Genomic DNA, 14,109 nt, shown 5'->3' with positions numbered 1-14,109 from the left:
GTGTTGCTCCCTGAGGGTCTGCATGTGCTGCACTTGTTTGATTCTCGTGGTGGTTTTGATTTCGCTCCTGTTCGGATTTCACGTCTTCACTGATGGATTTCACAGGTTGAAGGATACTTTCCATGAAAGCACTGGAGGAAACGAGACGTTCCTCTACAGTGGAGGCAGACCCTTCTTAGGCTACGGAGCGCCAATTCCTCATTGATTCAGTGGTTTCTTTCTCCTCCTCCAACCAATTACTGTTTAAGAGCGTCGGGTATGTCTGGATTTTTTCGATTTATGATTTCTGTTTTCTATGAATAATTGTTTGCTTAATCTCTGATAATGTAATGGAACTTTGGGAATCTATAGGGAGTGTTTTTGTGAATGTCATTGGACAATGCCCTCGCAGAAAGGATCCTCGCCATCGGAACTCAAGGAAGCTATAGGAAGAACCATGCTTCAGCCGATTCCCATCACTGTTGTTAGAAAGTCGCAACTCTGAAATCTGAATTGTGGCATGCTACCAAAAGACCAGTTTGTCGTGGTCGACTCGGTAACCATTTTGATAGGCTCCAACCGATTTTATGAAATTAATGTGGCAACTGGCAATATTTGGATCTTCAATGTTGCCATCTGCGGATTCCTAAAACTCTTTCTGATCGGTGAAAAATTCATATCCTGAATAAGAGAGTTCCACCCAATGAAATTGTTAAATCTCAAATTTATGTAAAAAAAAAATCCTTTGATGGATGGGCCAATCAAGCATATTCCTCAAGTCTCTCTCTCGTCTTTCTCTCTCCCACTTAATCTTTCTCTTGTGCTCTTTCCATCTCTCCCTTGCCTAGAAAGCTTTAATTCTTTATTTGGAAGTAGATAAGACTTCTTATCAGAAAGCATGTTGCAGGACATTTGACAATGATGGTTCATAGTAACTAATTCATTCCGATAAACTTAAAATAACATGAGAAATAACTGCATCCAGAGCCCAAAAGTCCCCAGACCACTAATTGGATAGCTTAGTCCTCATCACCTTTAACGGTGTCAACTTATAGGGTTGTCCTCCTGACCTGAAGAGCGCAGGTGCACGCCACGACCTGATGGGTTCATTTCAACTTTTGGATAAAGCAGTTTTAGAAATAGAAAAAATCAACAAAGCGCTTCTAGTTCTCCATCAGACCATATGTTAAAATTAAGGTGATGAGGTGCAATGTAGAATTGCTCAATTCTAATGAGGAGAAATTTAATTTTATTAGAATCAGCAAAATTTGATTTAGTATACAAAATAATTTCCAAATAAAGCACATGGTTAAGAAGGTCCATTTGGTCTTGCTCCACTTTTTGTTGATCTCCTTTCTGACTCCGCATGGGCAAGAGCAGCATCAACAGCCTGTGTCCGCCAGAGTTTTTTCAACAGATGAAAGTAGATGATCACTTCTCACTAGTAAGGGTAGGGTGTATTAAAATTACCTGAAGCATGGGTCGAACAAGAAGACCCACTTGATTGCGGTAATCAGATTGCATGGAGTCTCTCAATGCCTGCAAGTTTTAATAAACAGGCCCAGGTTGTTCACAGGAAATTTCAGATAGCGAAGCATAAGCACAGAATCATATATACACTGTCCTCAAACACACCTCAAGCTTAGGGTAGATCTTTGACAAAGCATCTTTCAATCTGTCCACCTGTAGTGCAAAAACAGAGCAAGTCAAAATACCCAGAAATGAAGATCAATTTCAAATGAAGCAACCAACTGATCTGCATGCACTATAAAGGTGAAACAGAAGAATGGTCTTCAAGTTACGGTCAAGTGAACAAAAAGAAAATTAAAATCCCGAGAGCTAAGTAGCAAAAGATTGTTAGTTTGCTCTTGGCTTTACCCTTTTGGTGTGTTGTGTGTGTGTGTGTGTGTGTGTGTGTGTGTGTGTGTGTGTGTGTGTGTGTGTGTGTGTGTGTGTGTGTGTGTGAGAGAGAGATAGAGAGAGAGAGAGAGAGAGAGAGAGAGAGAGAGATGGAGAAAGAGTTGGCAACCATGACAACAAAACCTATTTGACTTTACGATCACACAGGATATCTTTTTAGAATCAATCCAACATCTAAGTCCACTGTTTTTTTTTTGAATTTCACGGGAGACAATGATCTTCTTGTTGTTTTTCAGGTCTTTATTGGGATAAACTTTTTGTTACCGAACTATTGAAAAGAGCACCTTGCTACAGAATAGTATAGAGTATAAGCACCTTGCTACAGGGAATGGTAAAGAGTATACATGTCTCGCATAGACAGCAACCACATCCACCTTCAGGAGATATCCAACTTAAGTAGCAGAAGTGCATGACACAATGTTAAGACATTGATAAGCTGCATTTTTTTAGAACATTGATGAGCTGCATAACTTAACACAATCACCAAGATGACCCTCATCCGCCTGTTACATCGATACAGCCACTCTGCCCCTTCAACCCAAAACCCACATTTTTGCACAGTTGATTAAGAGCATTTTGTGTTGAACGTTAAAGAACAATGACGAAGAAGAAGTTATATTTATCTGAAATGAAAGAGCCATGCATTCTGTAAACTCTTATTTAAAGAGCAAGCTACCTAATAGTGGGAAAAATGAGTATGGACTTAAGTCCATCTAAGCTAAGTGCACCCATTTTCAATCAGCTTGAATTAAATAATTTAAATCTTGAGTTTTTTTTTTTTGAACATTTATTTATAATCCCATGCATTCATGATTGATATTTATTTAAGATTTTTTTGTGTAATAAAACCCAGACTGGACCAGCCAGTTGAATTAGGTTCAACCGGACCTGGTCCCTTGTCCACTTACAGGTCTTACAGACCTGGAGATCAGTCCAAACCCAGCTGACTCGGCTGGTTCAACAAGTGAACCAGCTGACCCAACCCAGTCAACCGGGTAGCTCAACACACACGAACAGCATCAGCTGTGCAGGCGACACAACCAGGGATGGGCTTCACCCCCTCCCTCGCTTCAACACCGCTGCAGAGGAGGCCCCACTGTCTCTGCCATCAAACTGGAGAAAAGGCGGGGGTCCCCAGCAGGTGCAAAAAGGGGAGGAGAGGGTGCTGCCACCATCCCCTTCCCCCTTAATCTGTATCTATGTAAAAAGAGAAAGAACAAGGTGAGGAAGGGGGAGGGGCTGCTGCCCCTCCACCCTGCCATCGTTCCTGTAACTCTCCGACAATCTGATTAAGTCCTCCTCAACTGCATTTGGACTTGATAAATTTCAGGCTTCCACCTCTTTTCAACAGCCCCATCACTTTGGTTCTGCTTCAACAGTCTTCTGCCAGGTCCTTCCATTGCATCGCCTCCTTGGAAGACCTTAATTCCCCTTTTCACTTCATCAAGCTTCATCCTACTCTCCCAAATAGAACAGGCCACAAGCCCATTTATTATCCCTCCTCTTCTTCTACCAACCTGCATCTCTCCCCACTCTCCACTCTCCTAGATGACCTCAAAACGAAAAACAACAGGATTGTTGCCAAGCATATTTATACTACAATTCAGACACAGAATTCTATCACATGCCTCTCTCCAACACCCCGAAGTTGAGAGAAAAGGGATTATGGCCCCAGTCACTGAAAATGCACGCAGAGGGTGAGAGGAGGGAACGGGCCCCAACCCCCCCCCCCCCCCCCCGTAAGTCAATGATAAAGGAAATTTCTTCCCCCAACTCACATATTTTATTTTTTTATTTTTTAAAAGATGTCATTATAACATCAGCACCAGTTGACCAGGCAGTTAAACCTAGTTAAACCGGACCTTGTTACCTCATTGGCCGATGACCAGATCAGGTTTTATAAAATTGAATTTTTTTCTTAATTTTATCAATGTTTAATGACAAAAAGAAGATAATGGCAGTATTGTAAATGTATGAAAGTCAATGGCATTCTTGTTATTAGCATGACTTTTATAAGGAAGGAAAAATTGAATGCAGCTAAAGTTGATTGAACTTGAGTCCAGCCACCTTTCGTTTGTTACTTTCTGCAAACTATTTCGTAAGTAAACAAATTGTCAATCCCAACACTTTTTGGGGCTTTATTAGATGCCTTTTGATCAATCATTGATTTTCTGTGTGTTAAAATAGGCAAATCCCCCATGCACTTTCATGAGAACAAGGCCGGCTAATTTTGGAAACTTCCATTTAGATAAAACTTATATAGTTCCCACGACAAAATCTAGTCACATTTTTAAAATGCACTATTGCTAAGAAAATATGTATGTAATATAAGGGTCTTAACCTGCAAGGCCATGACAGACAGTTTAATTCAATGAGCTCCTTCAATCAGCATCACTAAAAGATATGTCTCACATGATAATATATAAATTACCTTTGCATATAGATATGCAGTTGTAATTGGATAGCAAGACCAAAAATGCCGAAGTAACTCCTCGATCGACTTCCAATGCTGAAAATTAAAACAAGGCCGTATGCACAAAAGATAAATAAATAATGTAGGACTTTTTTTATATTATGTTTTTAATACGATACGATATGTACGAATATCAAGAGCTTACTCAAGATGTTTTGCATTTAACAGTTATTTTTACTCAAATCTACACCTGAGATTACCTGTTCCATCAATACAGACTAAAATACCAATACATTTTGCAGTTAGCCGATAAAAGTGGTTCACTAGAGCCCCCAAGTAACTAATCTAAACATAGAGGAGACTGACTAAAGGGCAACAGATATTGTCAGACATAATGCTCCTAGAAACAAGATACTGCAAGCAAAACAAAAGATATACAATAAAGAATAAAGTAGCTCATATGGTTTATGCTAGAACAAGGACAAAGAAATGATGTTCACTCACATGCAAGAGTTCATCTTTTGTACCACGAGGTAGCCTATTAAGGACCTCATCTTGACAATCCTTCCCAAGAAGAAATTTGTCTCCTGAGGGTTGAGTCAATGCATTCATTACCTGTATTACGTCACACAGCTCAGTATGACATTCATTTTCTGTCTTATTACACAGTGACAAACATAAAGCCATATTCTGAGATAACTAATGTATAAAACCAAGTGACACGTCATTCCAAAAATACAATGTGAAAAATAACAAATTGCCAGACAGTGTCAAAGTCAATGTTCTTGATATGTTTTCATAATCAATAAAACGTATTTTTATGCACTACAAAAAAAAAGAAAAAAAATTGTCATGATATTACTGGTGTCTCAAAAAGTATGTTTATACTGATCAAATACAGTCCTATACTTTACTTCTCTCTTAGAGAATATGAAACTTGTTGAAAGCTTTACCTTAAGGGGCACCTCAGGCTTAACAATAGGGTCATTCAATCCTACAGCTTTCAACTTAGAAATTGTTTATACCGATCAAATACAGTCCTATACTTCTCTCTGAGAGAATATGAAACTTGTTGAAAGCTTTACCTTAAGGGACACCTCAGGCTTAACAACAGGATCATTCAATCCAACGGCTTTCAACTTAGATATCTGTTGACTCAGTGAGTCAAATGCCTTCTCTGCGCTCAGGTTACAGTTTGCAAGCTTAAGGCCTGCCCCAGCATCCCCTAAGGCTCTTAGTGCATTGGCTTGTTGAGAATCAAAGTAATCACGGGGATCCTGGCAAAAGAATCATAAGTACCTATCAACCAAGCCAAAATATGAGGAATCTTGAGGCAACTGGTTCATACCTTTATACATAGAGGTGAAATGGGAAGACCTTGAGGTCCCTGCAGATCCTCGATCGCAGTCATTCGGGATACCCTTTCAGATCGTTCCTGGTTCGCATTGTCATCTGAAGTTTCAGCAGCCAATTCTGATTCAAAATGTTGAACCAAACATGATTAAGATCTCAAATAGCCTCTAGAATGATAAAATCTTCTTGAGGCATGGGTCTTTCTTCAGAACAAAACTCAAAACTGTAAATATTACAAGTGTGGACCAACCCCAGGAGTCACCACTTGAAGCAGATCACCATGGGTAGATCATGAATCTGGCATCCCATCAATGAACAAGCAAAAAGAGTTTTCATATTTTTTCAACCATGTTTATTCACTTCATGGTAGCAGTACTAAAACTCCGTTAGAGATATGGATGAAGAGATTTATGAAACAGAAAGTCAAAACAATGTATAGATGAACAAAATGCATTTTGAGACATGTCGTGGGTAGGTACATACAAATGTTCTATGTCTATCAGCTGCACTTTAATACGGCAAGGAAGAAATATGCTGTATATGTGCACAAGTACAAAATAAAGCAGTTAACTAACCCAAGAATGGGGCCTTAAGAGGAACAAAACATCTATGATCGGTGCAAAAATCAGATGGGAACTCAAACAAACCAAATGATTCTAAATTAAAAAGAGCAGCAGCATTTCTAACCCTGTTTAGACCTTGCAAGTGCTTCCGCAACAGTCCTTGTATCACCCAGCTCAACATCTGCATTCACATCACGAACAAATTCATTGGAAACAAGTATAAACTTCACATTCAGAAATGCTCACAGGAACACAGTCAGAGGACTCAGATGCAATAAGAGCCAACAGCAAAAAGGCTAGTGTCAAAAAGCAATAACACCAAGAACAGAGACATGTGACTGAGTTGGTGGTATCTCACATTAAAGTTCATTTCGTAAATGTAAATATGAGACTAAAGCAAGTAAGAAACTATAATCATTATTATCACTTAAAAATTACTAAAACTTATAAAGAAAGCATATATTTATCCTACCTAGGGCCCTCCCTTCAAGAACAACAGCAGCATGGCGGTTAAGATCTTGCGAGAGTGTCCTCCTATACAGCTCATACTCTGAATCATTACTCTCCTTAATACCATCACGGAGAATTCCATGGTCCTACCGATAAAACAATATTGATGAAGAATATTTTCTAGTTCCGCATAGCATGAAAATTTTATTCAAATTTAACTTGAATGGGCAGAATTTCCATTGGAATTGTGAAAATATACGAGGGCCTTTTGTACCGGTAGATGCAGATAATCGTCCCCTATATCAGCCTCCATGTCCAAAGTTGGGTCAACCCGTCTGATCTGCACAATGCACATGCAAATAAGAAAAATACAAAAATATATTATTTTCTGAATGGAATTTAAATAATTATAAATTGTATATTTTTATGGTACAAGGGAAGTGACCTTTCTGCGAGCTTCTCTTGCAAGTATGTCATCCTGCTTAAGAAAAACAGCAAGCTCTTCATCTTCTGCTGCCTCCGCTGCAGCTGCCACAGAATTTCTGGTCCTATGAAGATATTCAGCTCTACAATATTTTGTCCAGAAATCCTTCTCTGACATCTGCAGATGGTAAAATAGAAATTAGAATCCAAGCATAATCTCTCCAAAAAATGTTTCTTTTATGTAAAGCAAATAAGACAGAATATTCTGACCTTGTTGGGAACAAAATTCAGAAATGCCTGATGAACGGCTGGTTTTTCGGCAAAAATCTGAAAGTATATCACAATCGTTATAAGAAACAATCTCCAAAGAAACTTGCAGACCAAAAATTTACCAGGCACAGAGAAATCAAAATGCATAAATAAGATGCACAGTTAGCCTTTTGAATCAACATCTTCATCCATCACATCAACAAACGACAATAAATTATAATAGGAATGAAATACTGAGAACTAATTATCCAGGAGAGACTATTTTCTGATGGTATTCATATTCCTAAACACACTAAACCAACAGACAAATGGAAGAAGATTTTACAAAGGCTTTGTTTTTGTAATGAAATTTGATTTTGCATTCCATCACATGCATTCAGATATTTCTTCATTGTTTTTAATGATGCTTCCAGAAATAGATGTCCAGGCAGGTCCTTGTCATTTTAGAAACTGGAAGAAAAAAAGGCAATTATTATTTGCGATCAGGCTTCTCTATAATAATTCAGGGAAGTGGAGAAGGCTTTAAGTCTGCTGTTTTGGAACTTTTATCCGAAAGGAAAATTCATCCACTAATCAGATGACTTGACTGGCTTTTTTTCTTTTCTTTTTCAAAATTTCCTAAGACACCTAAGGCCGTTTGGTCTAGTGGTATTCTGCTTACATTAGGTGCGTCAGGTCGCGAGTTCGAATTGCGCCATGCCCCTCTCAAAAAATTTCCTAAGACAACTAAAGTAATTATCTTGGAGAGGCTATTTTCTGATGGTATTCATATTCCTGAACACAACCACAGATAAATAGAAGAGGTAGTTTACCACAGATAAATAGAAGATGCAGTTTCGAATTAAGGACAGAATGTATGCTACTACCTGTTTCAAAAGTAAATGTACAACTGAATGCAGAAGAAAAATTAGTAGTTCTTCCAAGTATAAAAATGAAGAAGCAAATAAAATGATCATACCTGATGAATGATTTCTGGAGTCAAACTGAATGTGACTTTATTGGTCTGAAATACAACACCCTTGAAAATCTTAGAATGTCCACAGGTAGAGCTTTCAGGTAAAAATTGAATACATGCAGAAGAATAAGCTCAGACATTTGCACAGCACGCCACAATTTTGAATAACTAACATCAACGTGTTATACACAGAGTGCATGCAACAGGCATAATTTCGATAAAGTAAATGCAGTTAGGAAAACTGTAACACAACTTCAAATTCAGGTTGCATAATGCAATAGCCTATGAATAGAAAACTAAATTAAGAGAATCTTGTACCCGACCATCAGTTAAAGGCCTGACATCGGCAAGCATACTACTTTTAAATCCCACTTGCTGCTTCGATGATTGATTATCCTCAGAATTAAGCAAACTCTGCTTCCAAAAGAAAATAAAGAAAATATCAGGCCGTTGTTGACCATTAAAGTAAAGATAGTATCTTTGGTACCAACATAGATGGAAGCACTACTCCTGGGAAATATTCATTTATTTGATGACCCACATATCTCACCCAAATGGTTAACCATATAAATTTTATATCAGAAAGCACGATTGAATTACTGTAACTTCCACATTTTTTTTGCATAACTATGTTTCATATGAAGCTTGTTAAATTGGGTCCAAGGCCCTATCCCAAAATGATCAGTTTGGGATAGGGCCTTGGACCCAATTTAACATGGTATCAGAGCAGGTACTCACATGTGGGCCTACACGTAAAAACTATCTACTTGTAGAGCCACAATAGAGGGCCTACAGCTAAAACTATCCACTTGTAGAGCCACAAAAGGGCGCCTATACTTAAACTGTCTACTCCTAAATTATCGACTTGTAGAGTCACAAAAGATGGTCTACACGTGAGAGGGAGTGTTAAAGAATAGTCCCACATGGATTAGTGAGTACAAAGATCTTGAGTTTATTAGTTGGGAAAGAGGTTTCCTAAGTTGACTAGTCATTTTGGGATAGGGCCTTAGACCCAATTTAACATGGTATCAGAACCAGTACTCATATGAGGGCCTGCACCTAAACTATCTACTTGTAGATCCACAAAAGATGGCCTACACCTAAACTATCTACTTGTAGAGCCACAAAAGAGGGCCCTCACCTAAACTGCCTACTCCTAAATTATCCACTTGTAGAGCCACAAAAAAGAGGGTCTACACGTGAGGGGGAGTGTTAAGGAATAGTCCCACATAGATTAGTGAGTACAAAGATCTTTAGTTTATTAGTTGGTAAAGAGGTTTCCTAAGTTGATTAGTCATTTTGTGATGGGTCTTAGACCCAAATTAACAAAGCTTATGCATTTACCTTGATAATAGATTTTTCTGGTGCTTCTAAAATAACACTTAAAAAATTCACTATTAGTTCCTTTTTAACCAATAGTGATACATTGTTGTGAATTAACTCTAATCAGATGAAGAACGTAAAGCAAGCACTGGGACAAGTTAAACGTATACCTTTCTTGTTGCCCAAAATTCGGCTTCAGTCAACACACCATTCATGACAAATTGCTTGTGCAGTCTCTGCAGTTCACTGTGAAGGATGCCTTTGAGTAACATTAACAAGAAATAAAGAGAGAGACAGAGAGAGACAGAGAGACAGAGAGACAGAGGGATGGGGGTAATGAAAACTTAAATCTCCCTTCTGAAAATAACATTTAATTATTCAGAAAGATGAACTCCTGGACATTAACTTTTACATTTAGAATCTGGTAATTATTTAAGCATTATTTTTTTGTTCCTTAGGTACCACTGGACTACTTTGCTGCCAAAAGTATGCTCAACTCCTGATCTCTGTGCATAGAACATGAGAAATAAACTGATGCGTTAAGGAAGTTATATCAAATATAGAATGAGACATGAGATGAATGCAATGACGACGCTCACACAGCATTTTTTTAACCATACATGCCAAAAGATAATACAATTGGCTTCTTATGTTTTTAAAACAATAAAAGAGAGATCAAAGTGACATGAATCTTGAAATATCTTGAAGTGGGGGAGTGGATCCAACCTCCTAGACAAGAAGAACTCAAAGTAACAAATAGAATCTTTAAGGGGTTAAGTCTTGATTACCAACGAAGCTGCAATTTGCTCAAACCATCAAGGTTGACATGAGACTCAATCAGAAGGTTAATAAAACTATCAACTGTTTGCAGTTAACATAGATTTCCAAATTTGCATGTTAATAAAATATAAATGTAAAGAACAATCCCTGCATCATTTCAAACATCTTTTGAGTTAAAGAAAAAAATTCCACATTCCCAGCAAACTGTAGAAGTACAGTATAACATTTTGGACAACGAAAATGCAACAAAATAATTACCTGTCCTCTTGAAGCAGCTTCATTCGACGCTCCATTTCTGTCGTATTGAGTTGTTCATCAAATAGAGGCATGGATTTTTCAGAGACTACTTGAGTGTCCTCTTTTCCAGATGACATGGCCTGCAACTTCCCAAGCACCTTAGCTGTTCAAAGAATATCACCACTACAGCCTCAGGTAAATCTACAACCAGCTATGTATGTTGGGATATCCACAAAGTCCAGGTAATTTCACGAGAAAGAAAGATGTTTAGATTTTGAGAAATGAACTCAATTCGTGGCACAATTATCAGATATGACAAAGTTTGAGATCGAACATGTCAAATTAATAGAACCAATCAAGAAATCCACAAGTAACATTGCCATAAACCTTAAACTTACCAACAAAATCTCGACAAATGTCACGATCAGAAAATTTGTCGAACTCGAAAATGTAACCTCCCTCCTGAATAAATGATCCATCAGTCATGATATTTTTCAGGTGTTATAGATTAGACTTGAAAAGAAGGATAAGATATACTATGGCCTGAAATAAACAAGTTAAATTTTAATATACTTGAAACAGAATGATTTTTTTTTAATTCAATATCTAGTGCTTGATTGAAGGAAACCTCTAGAGTAAGATTTAAAAGAGCTAATTTTGATCCCTCTTTGCTGAATTTATGCCCTGATAAACACAAGACATAGGAGAAAATCAGTAAACAACACAAAGCAGACCAAATAAATTGTGAAAACATAATGGATGCATTCAGAAGCAATGTAACAATTTTAAATACTAAAAATGTAGAGAGCATTAGTGTCCACAGCATGTCAAAAGGTCCTATTTTTGGAAAAAGCACTGACTTTTGCTAATTACTGACTAGATCAACAGAAATACACTAGACCTGCATAAGTTCAGTAGTTGGTCACATTATTTGAGAAAATCCCCTGTTTTCAGCTTTACAGGCCCCCTCTATCTAGTCCAGCAGAGACTTAAGAAGCAGCATTATAGCTTCCTAAAACTTTTGCAAAATCCAAAGAAACTAGTTTTACTCAGAGAAAGGTTCTCACCTTTGATACACCTAAATCCCACATCAAGCTTGACTGACGCCCTTGGATCATTAGGGGTGAATGTAAATTTCTCTTCAGTCTTCAATAAAAATAAATAAAAAAAGGATAATTAGAAGAAAATATCAGACAAGTTGCTCAAGAAGCAAGTTTTCTTTCCTTTTTTCAGTTGAACAATAAACAGATAAGTAACTTCTGCACATCAAAACATATGTTATAAAGCTCTTAATAGTGACATGGCATTCAAATATTTATATTCAAACATATACTTCCACAATCCTTTCACTAAAGTACTTCAACTAAGGCATGGTTATGTTTTAAGGATCGAACTGCCTGCATCATTGGAAAGTGGAATGAGATTTTAGTCTCTAAAAAACTACTTTTTAATGGTCCATTTGGAAGAAAAGGTCACTCAGAAGAAAAATTCTAGCTCTCTTAGGTCTACAGTTTTTCTAACAATTGTTCCAATCTACTACTTGAAAATAATAGCAAAGAAAATTGGAAATTTTAACTCAAGACAAGGCTGATGATCAAACTTGATAATATTTACCAATATAATGGAGTCATGGCCCCAGGAAGTAACCAATAAAGTAAAACACAAACTAGCAAAATTACAAGGATTATCTTTTTATGGTCTCCAGCAATCTTTTGAAGGTTCCACTACATCTTGTAAACATCAGAACTTCTTACCCATTCCCAGGAAAGTATTACTAAAGTTCAAAGCACAAAGGCACTCTCTTCTCCAATGCTTTAGCAAGACCCAAAAATTTGAAAGTTGCATATAAAGAAATTCCAAACATAATAGAAAAATAGTAGTTACTTGCGCCTTTAGTCATGTTTGTAGCTAAGAAGAACTGGAAAATATATTCCGTGCATGACCAAACTAGGATTTAGAAACATTAGTAGACAAGGTTTGCCGACAATGAGACATTGAAGTAGTACGTATCTTTTTGAAATAGAGGTGAACAAATTGAACGTAAAACATGCTCAGTATAATGCAGAACTAAAGTCAAATATAAGAACCTTATAAGTTGTGAAAAAATACAAGAAGAACAATTCAGCTATCCAGTGAAAAGCAGTCTCAATTTGCAGTGAACTTAACTTTCCGCTACCAATCGCAAAGACAAAATTATTCAAATATTAGGTTCTTTCTCTTGGAATGTACGTTAATTTCATTGAAATTAAAAAACAAAGAAGTGAACTGTATACCTAAAGGACGAAAACTTAATCAAGGGCTACAATGGATCTACCATTGAATAACTAACAAACGTTAAGCGTTTAATAACAGAAAAAGGATCAAAGCTCGATACCATCTTCAGCAACCCGGGAACCCCCGGCGCCTTAGTGTTGACCTTGTACTTCGCTCGCATATTAACGACTGCCATATCGTGAACGAAGAAGATACAAGTACCAGCAAACGGAAGTTTATAACAGTGTTAATGAGAGTAATTCCTCGGGATCTAGGGCTTTGTCCCCTTTTCTAACTCTTTTCCGTTCGATAGTAGTGAGCTGATCAAGGGATACTTCGGTGGATAAAGGAGAGCGTGCAATGTGCTCTCGCTTCGGTTTTGCGTAGAGCGAGGCTTTTACACTCTGCAGTCTTAAAAATGGAAGACGAACTTTTTCATATGCGATGAGATTGTAGTAGTTGGTGCCTTTCGGGCTTCACCTGTGAGACTCAGGGTTCAGATTGAGTGCGAACCAGCCGGTTTTGGGCCAATAGGATGTGTTACCCATATTCCAACCCGATCACACGAAAATGATTCCTAGACCAATTTCCTTTTTAATGGGAATTTGACAGTGCATATTTATGTTTAGTATTATAAAATGGGACCAGATCGGGTTCAACCCTATCTGGTTTACCTATTTAGCTGACAAATCGGGGTCAAGCAGTCCAATAGGATACAGTTGCAATACATCTTCCACAGGGGCTACAAGAGCCCATCTTTGTTTGTTGGACATAGGTAGGACGGGGCCCATGATTATTTTGTAGCGTTTTGGTCATTGGGGTTGAGGCCCATTACAAAGGTTTCGCGCTCTGTTTGTTAGATCAGTTTCTTTCCATTATAAAGTACCACTCAAATTTAGTCGCCACAATCAGTGGATCATCCCATTTTTAGGATTCAAGTTCAGAAACTGGAAAACAGAATTGATGAAGACGGCAAAAAATTTGCAGAAGAAAGAACCAAAGCGGATATTTAACAAGTTCAGTTGTTTGTTTTAGAGGTGCCATGTTCATCGGAAGAAAAAGATCTACTCTCGAAAGCAGGAGTTACAGTGATATAGTCAATCAAGATAAAATATGAATATGATAGTGCTGGAAAGACTGATTCCTCGCAAGATCAGTCTTAACGAACTGATCAACAATACCATCAATTT

General features: G+C 37.6%; 1 protein-coding gene across 2 annotated transcripts; it reads right to left on the bottom strand.

Moving 5' to 3' along the window:
- Window positions 1–1,211: 1,211 nt before the first annotated feature.
- On the bottom strand, window positions 1,212–13,307 carry LOC137936885 (general transcription and DNA repair factor IIH subunit TFB1-1-like). Of its 2 annotated transcripts, none has more exons than XM_068781829.1 (20): window positions 13,041–13,307; window positions 11,734–11,812; window positions 11,295–11,350; window positions 11,065–11,128; window positions 10,688–10,829; window positions 9,820–9,895; window positions 8,645–8,740; window positions 8,330–8,374; window positions 7,372–7,428; window positions 7,124–7,279; window positions 6,953–7,018; window positions 6,701–6,824; window positions 6,353–6,409; window positions 5,661–5,785; window positions 5,398–5,589; window positions 4,817–4,927; window positions 4,331–4,408; window positions 1,615–1,662; window positions 1,450–1,518; window positions 1,212–1,369 (listed from the first exon to the last, which is right to left on the bottom strand). In XM_068781829.1, exons 1-20 carry the CDS (start codon window positions 13,113–13,115, stop codon window positions 1,289–1,291), a joined length of 1,797 nt encoding a protein of 598 aa, XP_068637930.1. In that variant the 5' UTR covers window positions 13,116–13,307; the 3' UTR covers window positions 1,212–1,288. The 2 variants fall into 2 exon arrangements, with proteins under 2 accessions (XP_068637930.1, XP_068637931.1); XM_068781830.1 differs by having other exon boundaries at window positions 5,661–5,764.
- Window positions 13,308–14,109: the final 802 nt, after the last annotated feature.

This window comes from Aristolochia californica, unplaced genomic scaffold (genome assembly GCF_029961685.1).
Source record: "Aristolochia californica isolate CCGP_79_NKW_82.1479 unplaced genomic scaffold, dmAriCali1.0.hap1 SCAF_7, whole genome shotgun sequence".
In the NCBI taxonomy this organism is placed as follows: Eukaryota; Viridiplantae; Streptophyta; class Magnoliopsida; order Piperales; family Aristolochiaceae; genus Aristolochia; species Aristolochia californica.
The sequence above is the reverse complement of the archived record's forward strand: the minus strand, read 5'-3'. Positions and strand labels throughout refer to the sequence as shown.

Excerpts from the sequence above, each read along its gene's own strand:
- LOC137936885 (XM_068781829.1), bottom strand. The coding sequence starts at position 13,115 with ATGGCAGTCGTTAATATGCGAGCGAAGTACAAGGTCAACACTAAGGCG. Across the intron at positions 8,375-8,644 it reads GGCCTTTAACTGATGGTCGG|ACCAATAAAGTCACATTCAG; the intron begins GTACAAGATTCT and ends GTTGTATTTCAG. Across the intron at positions 4,928-5,397 it reads AGCCTGAGGTGTCCCTTAAG|GTAATGAATGCATTGACTCA; the intron begins GTAAAGCTTTCA and ends GACGTAATACAG.